Genomic DNA, 23,718 nt, shown 5'->3' with positions numbered 1-23,718 from the left:
AATGAGTATATGTTACATAATTCAGCTAAACAACTCATAAAAGTTATCAACTTAAGTACTCTGAATAACTTAGGGATTCTATTAAAGAACATTCCAATCACATTTAGTCCTCAGAGGAAAAAAACTGCATTTAATAAAAAAGGGATAAGAAAATTATTGACCAGAGAAACAATTTCTAATACAGCTGTACTACTAAGCTAATACTTATACCCAATAAGAATTCATGGTCTGAAATTTGGCTGGGTCCTCAACGCTAACCAGCAATCCTTCCATTCCCTTTGCCTTTCCGCTCTAAATTTTCCATACTTTTACAACTCTCCTCAAGTTTCCAATCTCATCTCTTTTCTTCTAACTCTCAGAGGATAACCTCCTCTCCAATTTCCCAGAGAATATAGAAGCCAACAGACAGAAACTCCCTCAATCTCCTGTTTCCATCTTTCCAAATCCGGCCATACACAAAGTGTATCCGTACCCACCACCATCTTTCATTCTTCCATTCTCAAGATATCCTGCCTAAATACTCCAAGAGATAGTAAAACAAAGCACTGCTCTTCCTTCCTTATTTCTACCATACCTTGAGCTACTCCTTTTTTCCTTTTAAGGTGAGGATAGAGGAAACGAAGAAAAAAAGATTTTTAAAAAATAGCACCAGATTTAGGGCATACCTATTCTCCAAAACTTTCAACTCTATTCTTTGGTGATATTTCAAAATATATAAGTAGTTCTATAGTCTTTTTTTTTAATCACAAAATGCTTCTAAACAGAAATCACATATAATACAATTAACTTTATTTAGGTCTTTCATTAAGAACATACTCTCCCAACAGAAAGTCAATTCTACAAGAAAATACAATTTGTTTTCAAATAGATGTGGTTTCCTGGAACACATTTCAGCACACCATTTATTTAAAGCTTTTTCTTGAAGAAATTCAAAAGGAAGTCTCTCATTTATTCATTCACCTACCTCACATAGTCAACCAACTCTCAATCACACAATACTAGTTATAAAAGTAGTTAGCAAAATTACTTATATCCCAAAAGTGCTTCACTACCATTCATGCTAATCAAATACCCTTTAGCATGGCTTCACCATGATTAGGGAGTCTTTTTTCTTTTCTTTTTTTCTACCAAACACCAACATCTGCGGCCACACTCTTTAGATAAAATGTTACAATCAAGCTTTAGCATCTAAATATGTAGGGAAAAAAGAAAAATGTAAATACATTTATATTTTATTTAAAATGACTTCAATTCCAGGGGGCGCCTGGGTGGCTCAGTCGTTAAGCGTCTGCCTTCGGCTCAGGTCATGATCCCGGGGTTCTGGGATCGAGCCCCGCATCAGGCTCCCTGCTCAGCAGAAAGCCTGCTTCTCCCTCTCCCACTCCCCCTGCTTGTGTTCCTGCTCTCTCTGTGTCTCTCTCTGTCAAATAAATAAATAAAATCTTTAAAAAAATTAAAAAATAAAATGACTTCAATTCTAAATTATGGTAAGAAAAAAAAGAATGAACTAAAAAGCAATGGAGAAAAAAGGATGAGGAAAAAAGGAAATAAGATCAGCAGAAAAGTAGATAAGAAAACGTTAAGAGAAAGACAATCTAGTTTTATCTGCTCTTTACTTGAGCTAGTTCACTGTACTATAATTCATTCTCCATGTGAATTATCTGATTAATCACTGTTTAGAGTCCTTCAACCTTGCTAGAGAGCAACATCAGTACAATATCAATAAAGCTTCCCTAAGCTGTAGCAGAAAACAAAACAGCATTTTCTGTAGTGTTTCATACTCAAAGGTTCATTTTATTTCCAGAAAAGCTCTTCTTAATTATAAAATCAGTTACATCAGATCTCCAAAACCTAGTTCACAATTTTCCAACTCTAACTAATTCTTTTACTTTAAGTAGAAGTATAACATGAGGTAAAACTAAAAACATGGAGGCGGAATAATTAGAGTACGAAAAATATTAAAAGAAGAGGACATTATTATATGTTTGCATATGTATATATAAAGATGGCCTTAAAGAAATAGAAAAAAATTGTGCTACATTAATACAAGTGAATTTGAAAATGCTGTTGCTATTGCCCTCAATTTTCCTCTCATATGAAATTCTCCTACTTTCCTGTATACAAAGACAAAACAATTCTTTCTCCTCTTTTATCCTCTCTTAATACAGTTATCTAAATATTATACTGTGTCAAAAAATTGAAATAATATTCCCCAAGAAAAAATATCTGGAAGCAACTTTTGCCTTATAGTTACTTTAAAAGATGGAACCTTCCATAGAGTCGGTACTTTACAGACTGATCTGATAAATAACATAAAGCATAAGACACCCAGAGTTCAATTCTTCTGTGTTTGTTCTTCCACCAAATTATAGTTCACACATTTTTTTAGGCGTCATAACATTAAAAAATTATGTTAGTATCAATTCTAGTTGAGATATAAGTCATATTTATCCCTACCTGAGAACTCCATCTACTTGGTCTTTGGTGTAGCCCTTTCCACTTTCACCGCTACCAGATGTGCTGTCCTTTGCACAGTTAGGCTTGTTTTGATCACCACAACCTGATGGTTTTCGGCAATGAGGGCTATTTCCAGCGGTGCTTCCATTTTTCATAATTATTTCCAACAGTGCTGTAGAAAGATACAGAAAGCATACTATGCCATGTTACATCATGTATATACACACGATTTTGAGAAGAAAGTTATAAAGCTGAAAAATTAAAAGTATTACCAAAAGTATTCACCACATGGCTTTTTAAAATAAAATATATTCCCTTATATACCTGTTTAAGATCACATCACTTAGAATATTAAGAAATTAAACCTAATAACTCAAAAGTACTATCATTTAATTCCTTATGACACACCTCCATTTGTCATATCATGGTGAAACCACAGAATACCAAAGAAAAAGAGAGAGTCATTAAAGAAGCCAATGAGATTATCTACAAAGAAACAGAAATTAGACTTTCTATTTATTTCTCAACAACAACAATGGCAGCTAAAAGGCATGGAAATAATACCTTCAAAATGCTCAGAAAGAATAACTGTCAACTTGAATTCTGCACTTATTTTCTAGAAAATGCTCAAGATTAAAAACCTTTCAAAGAAACAAAAATGGATAAAATTTACCACTAAGATTTCACTAAAGGATACTGTAATATATAGGTTTTGGGCAGAAGGAAAATGCTTCCAGATAGGTGAAAATGTAAAAGGGAATGGTGAGCAAATACTGTGGTAAATGTATGAGTAAATCTAAACATTGAGTCTATAAAACAATAATATAGTTATGTCTAGGATTTGCTTTAAATACTGGAGGAGTGGGTGCCTGGGTAGCTCAGTTGGTTAAGCGACTGCCTTCGGCTCAGGTCATGATCCCGGAGTCCCAGGATCGAGTCCCACATCGGGCTCCCTGCTTGGCGGGGAGTCTGCTTCTCCCTCTAACCCTACCCCCTCTTGTGCTCTCTCTTTCACTCTCTCTCAAATAAATAAATAAAATCTTTAAAAAATAAATAAATAAAATAAAATACTGGAGGAGCATAAAAGAAAGGGTAGCAAAAATATATATAAAATAAGATTGGCCATATATATTCATAAAGGTTAAAGATGAGAGGGCAATAGGAATTAATTACACTATACTTTCTTTTGTGTATGCTTGAAACTTTCCATAAGTAAAACTAAACATAAGGGGGGACTGGGTGGCTCAGTCAGTTAAGCATCTGCCTTCAGCTCAGGTCATGATCTCAGGGTCCCTGCTCAGCGGGGAGTCTGCTTCTCCCTCTCCCTCTATCTCTCTCCCTCCACTTGCACATGCTTGCTCTCTCTCGCTCGCTCTCAAATAAATAAAATCTTTTAATACATGTTTAAGAAAAAATAAACATAGAAAAAAGAACTAAAAGGAAGAAACAGAAATTTGCCATGGTGGTAGAAAATTTTAACACATTTCAATTTAACACAATGCAATGTCATTTATTAACTAACATTGGGTAGATGAAAAAATCACCAGGATACAAATGATATAAATGTCTAATTTATCAAGCTTGATCTAAGAGATACAACATTATGCCCAACAACTGGTGAATATTCATCCTTTCAGGCACACAAGGAATAAAAACACTGACTACATTATAGCTAGACCATAATGTTATTCTCTTTGAATTTCTAAGAAGTAGTCGTATATTCTACAATCAAATGAGCACAATGCATTTAAGTAAGAAATCAATTTAAAAATTTAAGTAGAAAGATCACAAATGGGTTAGGAAAAAAAACTGAGACAACTCGTGTATCAAAGAAATAATCATAATAGAAATGAAAAAATAGAATTGAAGAAAAATGAATGTACTACATATCAGAACATGTGGGTCAACAAATGGTGCTGGGACAAGTGAATATCCACGTGCAAAAAAATGAATTTGAACCCCTTTGTTACACCATATACAAAAATTAGCTTAAAACAGATCATACAACTAAATGTGTGTGTGAATATAGAAGTAAAGAAAAATTTCTTCCTAGAAGAAAAGATAGGAATACATCTTTGTGACCTTGAGTCAGGCAAAACATTTTTAGATAAAAGTACAGGTGACAGGGCGCCTGGGTGGCTCAGTCGTTAAGCGTCTGCCTGTGGCTCAGGTCATGATCCCAGGGTCCTGGGATCGAGGCCCGCATCGGGCTCCCTGCTCCACGGGAAGCCTGCTTCTCCCTCTCCCACTCCCCCGGCTTGTGTTCCCTCTCTCGCTATCTCTCTCTCTGTCAAATAAAAATATTTAAAAAAAAAAAAAAAAGTACAGGTGACAAAGAAAAATAGAGAAACTAGACTTCATCAAAATTAAAAACTTTGTCCCTTCAAAGAATATTATCAATAAAGTAAGAAGACAATCCACAGAAAGGGAGAACATATTTAGGAAACCATACATCTGAAAAAGACATATACCCAAGAGAAATAAAAACACATATCTACACAAAAACTGGTTCACAAATGTTCATAATAGCATTGTTCATAATAGAAAAACATTGGAAACAATCCAAATGTTCATCAGTTGATGAATGGATAAAATGTGATATGTCCATACAATGGAAAAATGAAGTACTACGTAAACAATCAACAAAACTAAAAGGCAAAAAACTAAAACTATGGAATGGGAGAAGATAATTGCAAATGACATATCTGATAAAGGGTTAGTATCCAAAATCTAAAAAGAACTTAACAAACTCAACACCCAAAAGACAGATAATCCAGTTAAGAAATGGGCAGAAGACATGAACAGACATTTATCCAAAGAAGTCTTCTAAAGAAGACATTTTTTCCAAAGAAGATATACAAATGGCTAACAGACATATGAAAAGATGCTCAACATCACTCATCTTCAGGGAAATACAAATCAAAACCATGATGGTTACACCCGTCAGAAGGCTAAAATTAACAACACAAGAAACAACAGGTGTCGGTGAGGATTCAGAGAAAGGGGAACCCTCTTGCACTCCTGATAGGAATGCAAACTGGTGCAGCCATTCTGGAAAACAGTACAGAACTTCCTCAAAAAGTTAAAAATAGAACTACTCTACTATCCAGCAATTGCACTATTAGGTGTTTACCCAAAGGATACAAAAATACAGATTCAAAGGGGTACATGCACCCCGATGTTTACAGCAGCATTATTAACAATAGCCAAAGTATGGAAAGAGCCCAAATGTCCATCGACTGATGAAAGATAAAGAAGATGTGGTCTATCTATCTATCTATCCATCTATCTATCTATCTATCTATCATGGAATATTACTCAGCCATCAAAAAGAATGAAATCTTGCCATTTGCAACAACATGGTGCAACATGGAGCTAGAGTGTATTATGCTAAGTGAAAGAAGTCAGTCAGAGAAAGACAAATACCATATGATTTCACTTATATGTAGAATTTAAGAAACAAAACAGGAGAACATATGGGAGGGGGAGAAAAAAAAGAGAGAGGGAAACAAACCACAAGAGACTCTTAATGATAGAGAACAAACTGAGGGTTGATGGAGGCAGGTGGGTGGGGGATGGGCTAGATGGGTAATGGGTATTAAGGAGGCCACTTGTTATGATGAGCACTGGGTGTTATATGTAAGTGATGAACCACTGAATTCCATTCTTAAAACCAATATTGCACTGTATATTAACTAGAATTTAAACAAAGGTTTGGGGAAAAGGGCCACCCAGTTTGCACCACCTGGGTGGCTCAGTCAGTTAAGCATCTGCCTTCAGCTCATGTCATGATTCCAAGGTCCTGGGATCGAGCCCCACATTGGGCTCCCTGCTCAGCGGGGAGTCTGCTTCTCCCTCTGCCCCTCCCCCTACTTGTGCGCACACAGGCGCGCTCTCCCTCTCTCTGAAATAAATAAATAAAATCTTTTTAAAAAAATTTGGGGAAAAAATGAAGCTGATATATGCTACAACATAGATGAATTTGAAAACATGCTTAGTTAAAAAAAGTCAGAAATACTGTATGATTCTATTTATATGAAATGTATAAAATAGGCAAATGTACACAGAATAAGGTATATTAGTCACTGCCAAGGGCTAGTGGGGAGGAAAGGGTGGAATTGGGGACAAATGAGGATTAACTGCTAATGAGTATAGGGTTTCTTTCTGAGGTGAAGAAAATGTTCTAGAATTGTTTGCTGCAATGGTTGCACAACTGTGAATGTACTAAAACCCACTGAATGGTATACTTTAAAAGAATGAATTATACATATGCGAATTATATCTCAGTAAGGCTGTTATATATATATTTTAAAGATCCTAGCAGTGTTGGCAAATTTGCAAACATATAGTTGTTTATTATTTATATCATATATGCACTTATATATGTATATAAGTATATATATGTATCTATGTATATAAGTATATAAGTGTGTGTGTATATATATACACACACACTTCTTTCTACCATATCTTTTCTCTAGTTAATGCATTCAAGAGGTCACCAAAGACATAAGAAATTGTTTTTATAATATCTAGTTGTAGATGATGCAAAAAGGCTCTTAGACAGCAACCTATTAGTTATTAACAAGGTAAGTATGATATATGTTATATAGTTAATTTTCAAATATAGTTTAGTTTGTATTTAATGCAATCATAATGTTAACCTTTAGAGCAGAAGCCAGCATGGTCTAGAGGTTAGGGGTTCACAAAAATTCTCAAAAATTTTGTAAGAATTCTGGGAAGAAGGATGTGACAACAGCTAAAATTTTAAATCTCTGCCAATTCCCTTATAAAATCTGAGCAATTAGATAGCAAAATCAAAACCTCATGCACAAAATCTCAAAGTACCAGAAGGTGGGGATGAACCACCAATAAAGCTACAAGATCTATGTGGGTTTTACCATCTGTGTGGGAAGAAGTAGAGCACAGTAACAGGGCATTTGCCAGTCCACAGAACAAAAGAACTCCAAAATAACCAACAGGGACTTTCTATATTACAACACAGCAGGCAAAACTGAGAAAAATATGTAAAAAAAGAATGAGTTCTGCTCCTACTGTAGCATGTGAGTGAGAGGGTCCACAATAAACTCTTAAGGGCATAGAAACTCCAGGCACTAAAATGTTCAAAACTAATCAGTCAAAACTCCCATCCAGAACAAAAGCCACACCAAGAACCTGCTGAGAACAGGACCCAAACTGAAGAGGACAGGGGCAGTAGAAGAAATAAGAAATTCCAGATGAAGTGAGGAAGGAGAAAAGAGAGAGAACTTATAAAGCAAGGTGATATATTTTCAAACATTACCCAAAAACTGGAGAAGGATCTCTGTGTATTTAGAAAGGCTAATTAACTTCACATAAAAATGAGTATAAAAAATTAGTAAAAGAAAATGGTAGAACTGATATCTGATACAAAGTTATTGTGAGAAAAAAAGTGAATAGGAATAAAATAAATCTCTGAAGACAATGAAAACATACCACAAAGACTTGCCAACAAAACAGGTAAATGCTATAAACCACTACTTCAAAACAAGCTGAAAAGACTTTAAAAAGTTATACACAATACAAAAGTACACCATAAATTAGAATTAGAACAACCCCTAGAATTATTCATTCAAAGCTTAGATGATAAAACTCAGGAAACAATAAGAAATAAAAGAAAAAAACCAATTCAAAAAAGAAGACTAAACTAGAAGAAATAAGGAATTAATAAACTACAGATAACTTTGTATAAGCAAAAGAGAATATTAAAAAGAGGAAAAAATTTTAAATTAAAAAATGAAAAAGACAAAAAATTAGAAAAAAATGGCAAATACTGAAAATAGTTAAAGAACATCCAACATACATATAATAGGAGTCCCAAAAAGGAAAAATAAAGCAAGGGACTAAAACCAATAAAACAATAATTGGGGAAAACTTCTCTGATAAAAACATCTAAAGTCATATAATGAAAGGGCAAAGTACATAACTAAGAATATTGACCCAAAATAACCAACCCCAAGATATATTCTAGTAAAATTAACCAAGCATCTAGGCAAAAAGATAAAACAACTTATAAATGAAAGAAAATTAGATTGTCATCAAACTTTGCTTATCAGTAGTATTTGCAGAAAACAATGGAATAACATATTTAGATATCCAAAGAAAGAAAATTTCAGTCAAGTATTTTGTATGCACCAACTAACTTCAAGCACTAAGTTCCCGGATGAACGGTTTTCAACATTCCAGAACTTAGGAGCATAGTTCCCACAAGCCCTTCCGAGAAATCTACTAGAGAACAAGCTTCAGGAATACAAAATAATTATAAATACATTGATATAAGGACTGATGGTGAGAACTAAATGTATAGTGACCCACAGAGATAAGACTAAATAACAATTAAAAGAAAGCGCATATAGTATATAATATTTATATGCTCCGACACTGTAGACAGATTCAAATATTTTTAAAATGGTGGGCTTCTTCTGGCTTGTCTTTTACTTGAAAAAAACAAATTATTGGTCTTCTCTTCCCTTTCCTTTTCTACCTTTTGGCAGCTGACACGTGGATGAAGGAAGCTTATTGGAACCAAGAGGGAAGCTATAGCCAAAAACAGGCCTGAGAATGGCATTACAAATATGGAAACAGAGGCTAGAATGAACTCTGTTGGACTGAAAGGGAGGTTTGTGGATGTTGCACAGATATCAAAATTAATAAAGATTAAATTACTATAAATGTGCATATGTCCATATACAAACACATATAACACACAGATATACATACACATACATATACATACATACATTCACACATACATATATTTCTTAGCTCTGTCCACTGAGAGGACCCAAAGGCAATGACAACCCTGTAGCAAGAAGCCTATCTAGTGTGTATATCTTACTTTCCAAGTACCATTGTCCACTGAAAAGAGTAAGAGCTCCTTGGAGAAATAGCTGATTCCCAGGACAATAAAATAAAAAGTGAACCCGAAAATTGTTTTGTGCCAGAAAGTAAGAAAGCTCAAAGAGTGATGGAGACATGTCAAAAAGTTAAAGTCAAAAAGATGCAGGAGTCAGTTTGAAGGGACTCCTGACTAAATCTGAGGCAATCTGAGCATCAAAATTAAAAATGATAGCAATGAAGGTGCGTGGGTGGCTCAGGTGGTTGAGTGTCTGACTCTTGGTTTTGGCTCAGGTCACGATCTCATGGGTCATGAGATTGAGCCCCACATCATCCCCATGCTCAGTGGGGAGTCTACTTGAGATTCTCTCCCTCTCCCTCTCCCCTCACTCACCTACATGCTCACTCTCTCTCAAATAAATAAATCTTTTAAAAACATGATAGTAACGGATTAAATAGGAATCCATGAATCCAAACTAATAAATAAAGTTGAATGCCAACTAATAAATTGTAGAAGGAATGACAGAATTAGAAAACCACCATTGACAACCATTAGAAATTTATTCAGGAAAGAATCATCGATGGACGCTTAAAGGAGTTGGGGAAGTTTGTTGGGGAACAGGACATTTACACAGTTTTAAGTATTTTCCCACAGAATATTTATTAATTACAATGGGGAAACAAAGTAATTTAGAATGGAGAAACCTGACAATCAGCAACTCAAACAAGTGATGAAAATTAGCATCAATCAATAAAGACCAGATCACTCCTGATATGTTATACTAAGAAAACAACATCACTTCTATGTATTCCTGCCAAAAATTCACATGAGGAAATGTCAAACCCAAATTGAGGGAAATTCTATAAAATAACTGGCCTGTACTCATCAAAAATGCCAAGGTCAAGAGAGAAAAAGGAAAAGATAATCTGGAGAATAAAACATGTCAAATAAATGCAACATGTGTCTTTTTTGTTATCAAAGACATAATTGGGAAGATGGATAGAATCTGAAAGAGGTACATGCATTAATTTCATTAATTTAATGGTTGTACTGTGGTTATATAAGAGTGTCCCTGTCTTAGAAAATATACACTGAATTATTGAGGGGTAATGGGACATCATGTCTTTAACTTACTCTTAACTGGTTCAGGAAAAAATATAGTAAGAACAAATTGTGCATGTATGCATGGGATGGGGGAGACAGCAGGGAAGGACAGAGGAAGGGCATGATAAAGCAAATGTAGTAAAATTTTATGAAGTTGGAAGCCTGAGTGAAATACACAAGAGAAGTCTATACTATTCTTGTGACTTTTCTAGAAATTTTAAATTATTTCAGAATGTTAAAAAAACTTGAAATGGGGAGGGAAAATGGGAGAGTATAAGCTAAAAATTTTAACTTTTCAATAACTGTATTAGGGGAGTAGTATTGGTAATACTACTCTGAAACTATTATGTAAGTATATGATGTGGCAGAAAGCAAAAAAATAATTATGACATATTCTATCATTTACCATGGCCTTGAGAACCAGCATTACTACTGTGGGAGGAAGGAAACAGAAATATAAGCTAGAAAAAAAAAGATATATAAACTAGAGAAATTTAACACTCCAAAGTGCTTAATTTGAATGAAAAGTAAAAGTATAAACTCGTAAGCTGTTTTAGCTATAGAAAAAAAAAGTTATTTCCTAGTCTGTACACTGAAAAAGCCCAGAAATAATGAACAATCCAGTAGCTACAGCATCCTTAGTGCCAGACTGTAATGTTGAAACACCATTTTCCACTAAAAGAAACTTACTGGAGATATGATTCCAGATCTCTCACAGAAAATGTACAAGAGGAACCTGAAACATTCTGTTAGACCAAACAGCAAGCCAACTATTAAAGACTATTGGGAATCTGTCTGTACTCAGGAAGTAAATGTGAAGGGGCTCCCTACTGGCCAAAGACCTAAAAAATAATACAGTTGACCCTGAACAACCCAGCAGTTAGGGGCACCAATCCACACTGCAGTTAAAAATACCCATATAACTTTTGGCTCGCTAAAAGCCTAACTACTAATAGCCTACTATTGACCGGAAGGAAGCCTTACCAATGACATAAATACTTGATTAACACATATGTTGTATGTTATGTGTATTATATACTGTATTCTTACAATAAAATAAGCTAGAGAAAAAAATGTTACTAAGAAAATTATAAGGAAGAGAAAATACATTTATAGTACTGTATTGTAATAAGCAAAAAAAAAAATCTGATTAGTGGATCCACACAATTCAAACCCATGTTATTCAAGGGTCAACCATACTAATTAGCTGCTTTTGGGGAAAAAAAGGGAACCAACCCCTTTTCTTGAAAACTGATAAAAGCAATCAAGCACTTGTCTTTCCTGTATGAACTGTACCACTATGTAACCCCAAGACAGGAAAGGGGAAATACCTCTTTATAGAAGTAGTTCAGCTAATAAATGAAGAATTTTTTAAAACTTGTGGAGCCAGATATGAAAATGATTTTATGTGTTTAGCATTTATAGGTGGACACCAAGTCCCTATGCATGCTAGTTAGAAGTTATCTGTACATTCCCTTTCATTCTTAGCATAAAATTATCTTCCAGTGTTTTTCTGGACATCATCCAGGTTAATAGCTAGATGCTGAATATTGCTGAAGCAGGATCATACTGTTGTTTTATATTTTCAACATCTTTATGATACTGAAAATTCTTCTACAATTTCATGCATAGGGGCTCTGCTTAACAATGGCTACGTGTGTACGTGCACTCACACCAAACACTCTTTGCCTCCAAAGAGTGAAAATTTGGACAAGTTCCATTACCTCTGGGTCTCAATATCCAGTTTTGTCATCTTAAAAATGGACTCAGCAAGGCTTTCTGTATTAATTTCTGGAACCAATGCCTGAGAAGGTAATATGATTCAGTTCAAATAGTGCCAGAATTTAGAACACATTGGATTTTTCTGTCTTAGCTATCACATGAGATCTCATTAGCAATAATGTGCAGTATTACAAACATTAGTTGGGCAAATATAGTACTTACAAAGCAAATACAGTACTTATAAACTTATAAACCAGACTACATTTACTTTTGGTTTTCAAAATTATACAATATCATTTTATGCCTTCACTTTCCACACGTATTGCTTTACTTTCGGGGTTTTGACAGACTCTGCATTTAAGAATACTCCGTATTTAGGGCTGGTAAAAAAGTAAATACGGTATTAAAAATGTTTATGTGAATCATCCAAAAGTGAAGAACCAAGATCTGTTTTTATTTCATAAGTTTCTACTGCACACCTGTTATATAGAATGTCCACTATTAGCTAAATCTAAAATAAGGATAAATAATTTGAAAAACAAATGGATGTTTTCCTCCTCTTCACAAACCAGAAACAGCTTTTATTTGTGTGATTATAAAAGTAATGTTTCTCAGCTCATTAAAAAAGACATAACAAAGTAAAAATCACTTAAAAATCCCACACAAGAAAATCACTCAACCATTTTGGTATATTTGACTCTAGTTACTCTAGTTAGCTGTCGAGTTTTTTACGTATGCTTTAACAAAATTAGAATAATCTAAATATTTGATAGCTTACCTTTATTTAGTTCATAAGATATCATGTATTTCATTTTTTATCAATAAATATCAGTCCACATCATTTACTTATGTATTTATGTATTTTTTTATTTATTTACATCTTATTCAGGACTACTGCAGTAGGGGAGTAATCAGGCTTAACTCTGAATTCAGCAAAGACAGCTGGGGATTTATGGCCAATGAGCAGGGTGAGGGGATCAGCAGATGGAAAATTATTGAGGCACATTATCATTTTTAATAGATGCATAGTATCTCAATGCAATGTAATTTATTTAATCGATTCCCACTGAACATTTACACTCTTTCTAAATTTGGCTAGTGACAATTTTTATATATACATTTTACATACTTATCTGATTATTGAAAAGCTTCATTTGTGAATAGCATGTTAAGCTATAAGATTTTCATTTAATTATTTAGTAAATCATCCTTATTGAAGGGAATAAAGTTATATAAATAGGTATCATTCCAGAAAATACAGCCCTATATATGCCAAAGCAAATACTGTCAGGTACGAGGGGAGTAAAAAGGATAATAAGATTAAAATGGTTCCTGATGGCAAAAGACTTTTTAATCTAAGAGAGGGATGGCTATACACACAGAAAGCATAGCACGAGGAATGAATGCAGCAAAATAGGGAGAACCACATGTTAACTAAGCATGGAATGAGTAGTTGAATCTAAATGGAGAGCAATCCTAACTTAAAGCAATTATTTTCTGCTCAAACAAGTAACAAAAATGACAGAAAAGAGACAAATATTATACTGTTGACGCCAAGGCAGTATCCAAATACTTTTGGCTTAGTAATAATACACGACATTCTTACAGCATTTAATAAAATATCTTTATAATAATCCCATGAAAATTACAGATGAGATAACTAAGTTTCAAGAAAGGAAAGGAGAATCCACAGGAACTGAGCCATTATTATGTCCAGCAGATACATCATATTTCATTCCTGTAGAATGTAAGCTCTAAGAGGACAAGGACTTATTATTCACTTACTCCGAAGCCACAAGGAAGTGTGGATTCAGCAAATGTGTGTTGAATAAATGTATCCCCATTTTAGAGATGAGAAAATTGAGGGCCCAAAAAATAGTTACATATGCAAGGTCACACAACTATAAAATTAAGGTTCAAAACTAAATTCAGTATTCCTTCTTTAACTATAAAACACTTTGTCTATTAGCTGAAATTTGGAGATCATTTTATAACCCTTAATTCAATGTTATGGATATTTGTTCTGAATGTATAGTTTGTACTCATCACTAAAATTTAATTAAGTCAGAAATAGAAAGAAAATGGAATTGCCTTAAAAGGAACAGGTTGGCTAATATTCAGATGTGTAATGACAGTTTGAAAGCTTTATTTTACTATTTTAAGTCAGGCAAAAGAGGGATAGAACTTTGAATTTTTTATTAGATTTAAATTTTAAAATAATGTATAAAAAAAGGAAAATTCTATACATATATCTTTCACATGAGGGAAAAAATAGAGTACTATTTTAATTGTTATTGTGCAGATAGATGCTGCAAATTACACATGAGTTATCCATTCATTAAAGCACACAGGATGGCCTTTTTTGAAGTTGTAGGCCACAATTTAGTTCAAGTTACTAAGAAATTCTTGAAAACAATCAAAATGCTTTTCTTCGAAAAAAAACAATCTATACTAATTGCCCCCCAATTAGTATGAAACACTGAAGTTAATATTAAGTAAATAGCAATGTAAAACATTAAAACAGTGAGATTGTATCCCTCTGTGAAAGTCCAAAACATATCAATAATTCAATAAATATACAGTTTAAGAAACTAAAAAGTAACTTACTTTTCTGCCTGCTGACATTATTTTTCCAGAATATGTAGTAGCTAGTCATACATATCAATCCTTTTGAACATAAACCAAACTCATAGAATGGAAATATTTGAATATTTATAAAATTCAATTCACTTAGAAGTCCACTGAAATAAATGATCCATAAAATAATATCCTCAACTAAAAACATAGAAAGCAACAATGTCCTAGATCCATTTGAAGATCAAGCTTTTCCTCAAGGAAAACTCTTGCCAACTTTTTTAAGTGTTTTATCAATCAAACTGCTCACCTGGCAAAAATAAAATGTAAAGAGGATAAAAATTCTGGAGTTTAGTTAGAATTTACTCTCACATTTTCCCATTCACTGTATAAGAATGATGAAAATCAATATGCAATGTTTTCTTTTACCTATGTTAGTATGAAAACACATCCAGAGGAACCTTCAGTCAAAACCCTGAGGCATAAGAATTTATTAGTAATCTAGAATAGGAGAAATTCAGGGATAAAATTTTAAAATTTCATTTTAACCACTAGCTTCACTTTCTTTCTACACCAATTATTTTCTCAGGACTTACACAAATGTTCTAGACCTCTTCCTCCCCTCCCTCCTACCATTAAACATCTTCTGAGAACATTCTATGTAAAACACACTCTGCTAAGTATTTGAGCTTAACTTTATTTCAGCAAAGCTCACCTCAACCCTGGGATGAAATCTTAATTTCACAACTAAAGAACACTTAGAGATGCTAAGTAACTTGTCCCTGGTTACAAAACTGTCAGAGGTAAAGTATGCATCTGAACTAAGATTTTCTGACCACACCACAACTGTAAACTATCACTTTCCTTAGTAATCACAGACTGCCTTTACAAGACATTGTACTATTAATTTTCACTGTTATCTTTCTTAATGTTTTCTATGTTCATGTCTTTAAGAGCAACAACTGTGTTGTGCTTTTATATCTTACAGTATCCTTTAGCAGACTGATTCAAATTGCTTATATGATAGGGGTGCCTGGCTGGTTCAGTCCGTAGAGCACGTGACTCTTGATCTCAGGGTTGTGAGTTCAAGCTATGTTGGGGCATAGAGCTTAGTTAAGAAAAAAAACACTGAAAGAATAAAGTTTCTCAATGAAGCATTAAACAAACAACAAAAACAATAAATTGTTTATATAAGAATGACAAGCTACAAGTTTAAAGCTTCTCAGAGCTTCACACTTGTTAAATAGAAATGATACCAAAAAATTGAGTGCTTACTGTTAAATGCATTCCATATATTAATTCCTTTAATCCTCACAAGAGCCCCATGAAATCGGTACATTATTGTCCCATTTTGCAGATGAAAGAGCAAAGGCTAGAGAGGTTTATGCTACTTGCCCAAGATTAAGATTACAGCCAGTAGGTGGAGAAGATAGGCTTCAAAAGCCAAGGCATTCTGTCTTAAGTGGTTACTTGCTTAATGTTAAAACTGTCCCTCTAGTACTAGATAATGGTTAAAATGAAATCATGTATTCATACAGTATGCAAATTTTAATTCTGGGCAATGATTTCTTGAATATGACACCAAAAGCACAGGCTTAAAAGCAAAAACAGACAAATGAGACTACATGAAGCTTAACAACTTCTGTACATCAAAGGACACAACCAGCAGAATGAAAGACTTCTTACAGAATGGGTGAAAAAATGTGTAAATCATATGGTAAGGGGCTTATATCTAAAATATATAAAGGACTTCTACAACTCAACCACAAAACAAATAATCCAATTAAAAAATGGGCAAGGGTGCCTGGGTGGCTCAGTCCGGTAAGCATCCAACTCTTGATTTCAGCTCAGGTCATGATCTAAGGGTCATGGGATAGAGCCCCACTCAGGCTCTGTGGTCAGCATGGAGTCTGCTGGAGTGTCTACCTCTCCCTCTCTCCCTCTGCCCTTCCCCCCACTTGCACACACACCCCCCCATAAGTAAATAAAATCTTTAAAAAAAAAAACTACTTTCTGTCAATCACCTGAGTTCTACTCTCAACTCAGCACCTTAATAATAATAATTAAGTTATTTTAAAAAAATGGGCAAAGGACTTGAATAGACATTTCTCAAAGGTGATATAAATAAGTCAACATGCATATAAAAATATGCTCAACATCACTTATCATTAAAGAAACTGCAAATCAAAACCACAATGGGATATCACCTCATACTTTTCAAAATGGCTACTATCAAAAACAAACAAAAAAGTTTTGGTGAGGATGTGGAAAAACTGTAACTCTTGCACACTGTTGGGAATGTAAAATGGTACAACTGCTTTGGAAAAGAGTATAGTAGTTCCTCAAAAAATTAAAAATAGAACTGCCAATATGATCCAGCAGTCCCATTTCTTGGTATGTATCTGAAAGAATTGAAAGCAGGAGAAACCTGCAATGTGATACTTGCACACCCACGTTCATAGGAGCATTATTCACAATAGCCAAGATATAAAAACAACCTAAATGTCTACTGGCAGACGAATGAATAATGAAAATGTGTGTGGGGGGGTGTAAAATGAAATATTATATAGCCTTAAAAAAGAAAATCATATCACATGCTACAACATGTACTTAAAGGAATTATGCTAAGTAAAATAAGCCAGTCAAAAAGACAAATACTGTATGATTTCACTTACATAAGGTATCTAAAGTAGTACAATTTTAGAAAAATAAAGAATGGTGTTGCTAAGGGCTGGCAGGCAGGGAAAACGGGGAGTTGTTTTGTTGCTACAGAATTTCAGTTCTGTAAGATGAAAAATTCCAGAGATCTATTACACAACAGTATGAAAATGGTTAATACTACTGACCCATATGCTTAAAAATGATTAAGTAAATTCTGTTACATATTTGTGCCACATTTTAAAAAAATATTAACTCCTTTCTTTTCTTTCACTTCCTTTTCCTGTCCTCTCTGGTAAAGTATTCAACAGCAATGTAATGAAAATGATAGATAAAGCAAAGAAAACAACAATATAAAAAAATTGAAATACCTTGAACCTCCAGTGAAACAGTATTCTATTGGCAAGACAATAGAGCATAGTGGTTAAAGGCTTTTTGGAGCTGAAAAGCTCAAGTGCTATTCTGACTTTGCTACTAAGTACTCTGTGACCTTCGGTAAAATATTTTCATTCATTCACTCATTCATTCATTCATTCATTTATTCATTCATTCATTCATCAAAAAATGTTTACACATGGGTAAACCCGGTTAAACGAATTCCATCTCTACATAGGACTGTTCTGAGGAGTAAATGAAATAATTCATATAAAACACTAGGCACAAGGCCTGGCACTTTAAGTGTTCAGTAAATGTTGGCTATTATTATTACTTTAAAGCCTCCAGAGCAGGACCTGAACAGAGCGAATTCAACTTAAGTCAGTCCAGTACACCATTCCTTAGTGATTTGCCTAATGAATTGATAATTATGGTGTTATCAAATCCGATACTATTTAGGAAATCATTGCTGACTCTATCATTCTTGCCAAATTTGTGCTCTTCTCTTCTAAAAAAAACTCTCTACCAGGGAAAAGCAATGTCATCTCAGGTATTCGAAATGTTTGCTTTGGGAATAGTGTTCCACCCCAAAGGTGGTGGAATGGAGACCTGTACATGAGCCATTTGAGCTCCCCATTCCTCTCACTTCATTAGGGGCCTAGGCCTTATTTGAGGGTGAAGATGCGGTGGGAGGGGGCCACGTAACCAAACAGCCATATATATAAAGCCCCACTCAGGTAAGACGGGGCCAGAGAAATCTTCTGGCAGAATGACAGCTAAACCTTTACAAAAAGGACCGGAGAACCGGCAACACTCGTCTGTCAGCTGAGAGGCGGCATCTCGAAGGCAAGCTAGTGCAGAGGGAATCTTGGGCAGCCCATCCCAGGCCCGGCCCGGGACAGTCGGGGCCGGGGCGGGGGTGTGTCGGGATGCTCCTCCCGGGGCCCTGCGGCGGGATCTGGCAGGCCGGGGGTCCCGCCGGTTCCCGGAGGGGCGATGGTGGGGGCAGGGGCGGGCTACGCGGCGGTCTGGGGACCCGGCAGGTAGGGAAGGAAAGGACAGTGAGGGCCTCACCGCGGGCCGAGGGCAGCGGGTAGAGCTTCTCCGCCTTCTGCAGGAAGCGCTGGGCCTTCTCACGGTTGCCGGCGTTGAGGGCCTCCCGGGCGATCTCGACACATTTCTCCGCCTCATCCCGGTTCCCCTCCATGGCTTGCGCTTTCTTCCGTTTCCTCCGGTAGCGCAGCTACGGGGGGACGGACGCCGCGGCCGCGGCGGAGGCGAGCCGGCCCGGGGTGGGGGCGTGCGGTGGCGAGCGGGGAGGAGAGCAGGGGACCGTGGCGGCGGCGGCGGCCCGGGCGGACGGGCAGGCTCACAGCTCCGCCTCCTCGCGGCGGCCTCCCCGCCCCCCGCGGGCCCCTACGGCGCGAGCCGCATCCCTCCGGGCCCCAGGACCGAGCTCCCGGGCCTGGGAGTCGCAGCCGACGCGGCTGTCCGTGCGCGGCGCCGACACGCTCGGAGCCGACCAACGTGTTGGGGGGGGGGAGGAGTAGGCGGGCGATACCAGCCCTGCTGCCCGCCGGGGTATTCCGTCGAGGTAGGGACCCCGCCTCCTGCCTTAGCAGCGCCGTGCCCCCTGACCTCCTAGCGCGGCCAGCGCAGCCGGGAGCCCGCCTTCCGGGCGGCCGGGGCGACAGTTGGGGCCTGGGGACGCTCGTTTACAGGAAAAATCCCAGGGATCGAAGGGCTCGCCTCTCGGCCCTCAGCCTTGGGAGATTTCGGTCAGGTGAGCACCGCGCTGTCAGTCCCTATGAAGCGCTTCCGGCACAGGTGTTCAGAAGCACATTAGAGCGTCGTTTGACCCTAACCACGGTACTGTTTTATTTCCTTATTTCAGCTACACACCATTTTCCTGACCCACATTCCATTAAATTGTCTCTCGGTACATCCAGAAGGTACGAACACTTTATTTGCAGTTTGCAAATTATTCTGGTGAAAAGCCCTAGTCCTAATCCTTTGTGATCAAAACAAGGCAGGAACCACCTTTTCTTAATGTATTATCATCACAGAAATGACTTGTTGGATTTTCTCCCTTCTCCCATTTTCATGGCACTTCCTTGTGGAATGCTGAACCATGTCATGTTGGGTCTCCTTGGTTGGGGGTAAGGGACCACTTACTGCTTGGTAAGGACATCCAAATTTTAAAAAATTAGGACAGGAACTTCCCGCAAAGCAAGTGTCAAAATGGTCCACTCAACCCAACCAAAAAATACTCGTTTTTTTTCACAATGTTCAAGCAAGCTATTGTTAGCATGCAAATATGTAACTCAGGACTCGCAAAGAAATAGACACTCTTCTGGAAAACGGGAATAGCACGCAGCTCCCCGCCCCCAATGTTTACTGAAAAATTTAATTCAAGTAGACTTCAAAACACTGTAGTGCAAGAAAAAACCATTATCTCCAAAGTCTAAACTGAAAGTTCCCTCTGTGGAGGTAGCTATAATGCCCTCTCCCCCTCCCCAAATCCACCACAGCAATAGCCCACCAGTGTGATGCCATCACACAGAATAGGCACAGCCAACAAATTGAGATGGTCAGCTTAGCCTAAGAAACTGCAACTTGCCCCACTGCAGCTCCTGCCAACATTTTAAAATTTTTAATACCCCATTACATATTAAAAAAAAAAGTTACACTTGGGTCAGCTGACTTTATCTACCAAGTTCAATTTCAAGAGAAGAAATATGCTTATGTTACTGCTGTATGAGATACCTACTCAAAAGAAAGGAATTCCCATTACAATCAAGCAAATTTAAAACACAACTAAGTTTGGGATATGACCTTTATTGAGCTTATCCACTGGAGTGGAAATAATGTCTGTACAAAACCAAATGTTTGTTACTATAACTTCTGCATCACAATTAAAATCCAAACAGTTTTTTAAAAACAGTCAACTCAATCAAAACCCACTACTTCAGAATCAATAGCTTCTTTGAAGCCACAGTAACACTTAAATATGGTTAAGACTCGAATGCAGAAATTTGGTTGGTTGGAAAGCTAATTAAACTTCCAACTTGCTCAAATAGAATTACAAAAAGGCAAAATTGTGTTTTTCACAGAGATACAGTCCACTGGAATCACCAACACTGGACAGCTGTTAAAGAGTATTTAGAGTCCTGAGATAATAAGGAATCCAGGCATCCTTTAAACAGTCTTCTGTTGTCCTTTCTTCCCAATCAGAGATTTGTGGATGTGTGGAATGACACCTAGGAGAGGAAGAGGGATTAATTCTACTTTTCAATATACATATTTTAAAAATCACACAACACTTAAAACCAAGACAGTTTAATGTTCAACTTGGAAAATGTCTTTAAATGCAAAGCTCAAGTATGTAACAAGTCATTAAGTTATATACATGAATCAAATTTGATAATTCAACCACACTGAATATCAGTGAAAATAGGCCTTCTGCACTAAAAATTAATAACGAGAACTACACATTTTTTTCTACAAAGGAATAAAATTTTAGTATTTACATACCACCACCAGCAATTGTAGCCTTGATGAGAGAGTCCAATTCTTCATCTCCACGAATAGCAAGTTGCAAGTGACGAGGGGTAATACGCTTTACCTTCAAGTCTTTTGATGCATTTCCTGCCAATTCAAGTACCTACAAGGCAGATTCTAATCAATCTCCTTCCAACTTTCCTTAAAACCAAAGCCCAGAGAGTAGAATCAAATCTTCATGCAGGTAAATCTACCAAATGACGTCTTCCCCTACTAACTGAATGGCAACACATGCAAAAGGGGGCACGCAATTTTATTTCCAAGAGCAGCAAACTCAACGAAGCTCAGTAAGATTCCTTAATGAACACCAGCCCCCTCTAGCGTTCTCAGAAGCTTCTAGCCGCGTTTAGGGCCTGGGAGTTTTTCTTGCATCACTTTCCTCCTTCCCTCTCGCTGCCCCCCCCCAACCCCCCAAACCTTTTCCAGATTATAGGCGTACACCCATTTACCTCTGCGGTGAGGTACTCCAGGATGGCTGCGCTGTACACAGCGGCAGTCGCGCCCACACGTCCATGACTGGTCGTCCTAGATTTCAGGTGTCGATGAATACGGCCCACCGGGAACTTAATTTTAAGCACACAAACATAAATGCACAAAGATGTTAGAATCAAAGACGGTAATATTACACGCGCGCCAAACCAAGGGGCATGGACGCTGGTGCAGCAACGCACCCCAGCATCGACACACGTGATCGCCCCCCCTTCGGTATTTATCGTATCGGCTAACCAAGTCGCGACACCGCATCACCCACGCAAAGACAAAACGCCCATCCAGACCGATGATAAACAAGAAAAAAGGTGTAAAGAAAAACGCCACAATTCCCAGACTGCACGAACAACCACTGACCTGCAAGCCGGCTCTCTGTGAGCGGGAAACCGCCTTTGTCTTGGCCTTTCCGGAGTCCTTCCCAGCCTTACCGCCAGCCTGCGGCGCGCACACGCCCGCGAGCGAAGGAGGAACGGGGAATATAGGATTACCAGGGCGGTGTGCCCCTCCCCCACCGCGGCGCGGCCCAGGCGCGAGCGCGGCCCCGTGCCCAGCCGGGGTCTCCGGCCAGCCGCGCGCCGCAAGGGCGACCCCGCCCGCCGGCCCCCCGCTGCGCGCCCGCCGCGGCCGCGCGCCTCCGTCCGCCCGCCGGCCCCCAGCGGCGCTGCGCGCGCCACCCAACCGTCGCCGCCCGCCGCGAGATCGGAGGCTGCTCCGCTCGCCGCCGACAAAACACCTCCCCCCGCTCTTCCAAATCCTGTCTCCGCGCGTTCCCAACCGTCGCCACTTCACCCCCATCTCCCGTGTGTAACGGGTTTTTCTCCCATCGGCAAAAACCCGCGAAGTCTTCGAGCGCCTCCGCGAAGTTTACCATTTCGAATTCTGCTGAAGCTCAAACAAGCAAGGCAGAGAAAGGACTAATCAGACAGCCAGCGAGATCCCACCGCCTACTCCTTCGTCGCACCGCGATTCAAACTGCGCTGTCTCCCGCCTTCCCCGCTCCCTTTATACTGCTGAATGTTCCCTCATCCGGGAACTCGGATTGCTCATCCCACCAATGGCTGCCACCCGCCCTCGGGACGCGTCCTTGAGGCCTCAGCCAATGAACAAGCGAAGAATAGGGTGGAGGGGCGGGCACTCCGCAGCTCGAGCCGCTATTGGGGCGTGGGGAAGGAGGTGGGGGAGGGCGGAGGGATGGGAACTGAGGAGAAGAAGGGCACGGCGGCGGGAGGGAAGAAACAGAGCGAGCTACGCTGCGGGAGCGAGGAGACCCGCCGGCTCTGGTCACGTGCCTGGGAGGAGGAGCTGAGAGGCTGGCTCAGGGGAGGGGCACGCGGTGGCGCCCCCGGTCTCCCAGCCTGATCCCGGAGGCTTCGTGTTGTGGCCTCCGGATCTAGCTCACCCCCCTTCCCCCCCACCCCACCGCGCTAGCACCCCGACCAGAGCGCTTCGAAAGCCGAGGCCCGCTGGCTCACAGCCTTTTTTCCGGGACCCGGGGCACCCTCTTCCCCGCCCCCCTCCATCCCCAGCGTCTCTTCTGGTCTGACAGGTGGCGCGTACGCGTCGAGTGAGACTAGACCCCACTCCTCCGTGAACCACACACAGGCTTAACAGATTTCGTGTTTCTTCCCCATAGACAAATCCCCAGCCTCCGACTGATCGCGACCCGCTGCTCCCATGTCATCTTTAGCTGTATCTCCCAAATTTTCTTTCCTCACCACTTTTGAAGCCAGCCGAGAGATAGTTCCACGGGAACAAACGGTGGAGCAAAGTCACCTCGCTAGTCACAAAAGACCTTTTGGTCTACGCACGGAGGGCTTGGGGTGAGGCCGTATTCTTGAATCAAATCATAAACCGTATTTTTCTGGAGACTACATATCAATGGGTTGTACTTATAGCCTGGT

At 38.6% G+C, this 23,718-nt stretch overlaps 2 protein-coding genes across 3 annotated transcripts in view; both read right to left on the bottom strand.

Annotated features, from left to right (window-relative positions):
* The window catches only part of DNAJB14 (DnaJ heat shock protein family (Hsp40) member B14), a 50,195-nt gene extending 30,844 nt beyond the window's left edge, over positions 1-19,351 (bottom strand). Inside the window, exons 1-2 of one of the 2 annotated variants that reach the window (XM_081812096.1) lie at positions 18,842-19,351; positions 2,458-2,629 (exon numbers count right to left, since the gene is read on the bottom strand). In XM_081812096.1, coding sequence (XP_081668222.1) covers positions 2,458-2,629; positions 18,842-18,974 — 305 coding nt within the window. In that variant the 5' untranslated portion in view covers positions 18,975-19,351. The remainder of the gene's footprint in view (positions 1-2,457; positions 2,630-18,841) is intronic. The other variant, XM_006735129.3, reaches the window with a different exon arrangement.
* Positions 19,352-20,585: 1,234 nt separating this feature from the next.
* On the bottom strand, positions 20,586-22,877 carry H2AZ1 (H2A.Z variant histone 1). The gene is made up of 5 exons (XM_081812095.1): positions 22,686-22,877; positions 22,175-22,252; positions 21,778-21,891; positions 21,302-21,431; positions 20,586-21,027 (listed from the first exon to the last, which is right to left on the bottom strand). The coding sequence occupies exons 1-5, from the start codon at positions 22,686-22,688 to the stop codon at positions 20,966-20,968; spliced, it is 387 nt and encodes a 128-aa protein (XP_081668221.1). The 5' UTR covers positions 22,689-22,877; the 3' UTR covers positions 20,586-20,965.
* Between the last annotated feature and the right edge of the window lie 841 nt (positions 22,878-23,718).

The sequence above is a fragment of the Leptonychotes weddellii genome, chromosome 2, assembly GCF_054177405.1.
Source record: "Leptonychotes weddellii isolate Sample4059 chromosome 2, ASM5417740v2, whole genome shotgun sequence".
NCBI lineage: Eukaryota > Metazoa > Chordata > Mammalia > Carnivora > Phocidae > Leptonychotes > Leptonychotes weddellii.
This window is presented reverse-complemented; position numbering and strand designations above follow the sequence as displayed.

Coding starts and splice junctions, on each gene's coding strand:
- H2AZ1 (XM_081812095.1), bottom strand. Junction 21,432..21,777: donor TGGAGTACCTCACCGCAGAG/GTAAATGGGTGT, acceptor TCTGCCTTGTAG/GTACTTGAATTGGCAGGAAA. Junction 21,028..21,301: donor GGCTACAATTGCTGGTGGTG/GTATGTAAATAC, acceptor TTCCTCTCCTAG/GTGTCATTCCACACATCCAC.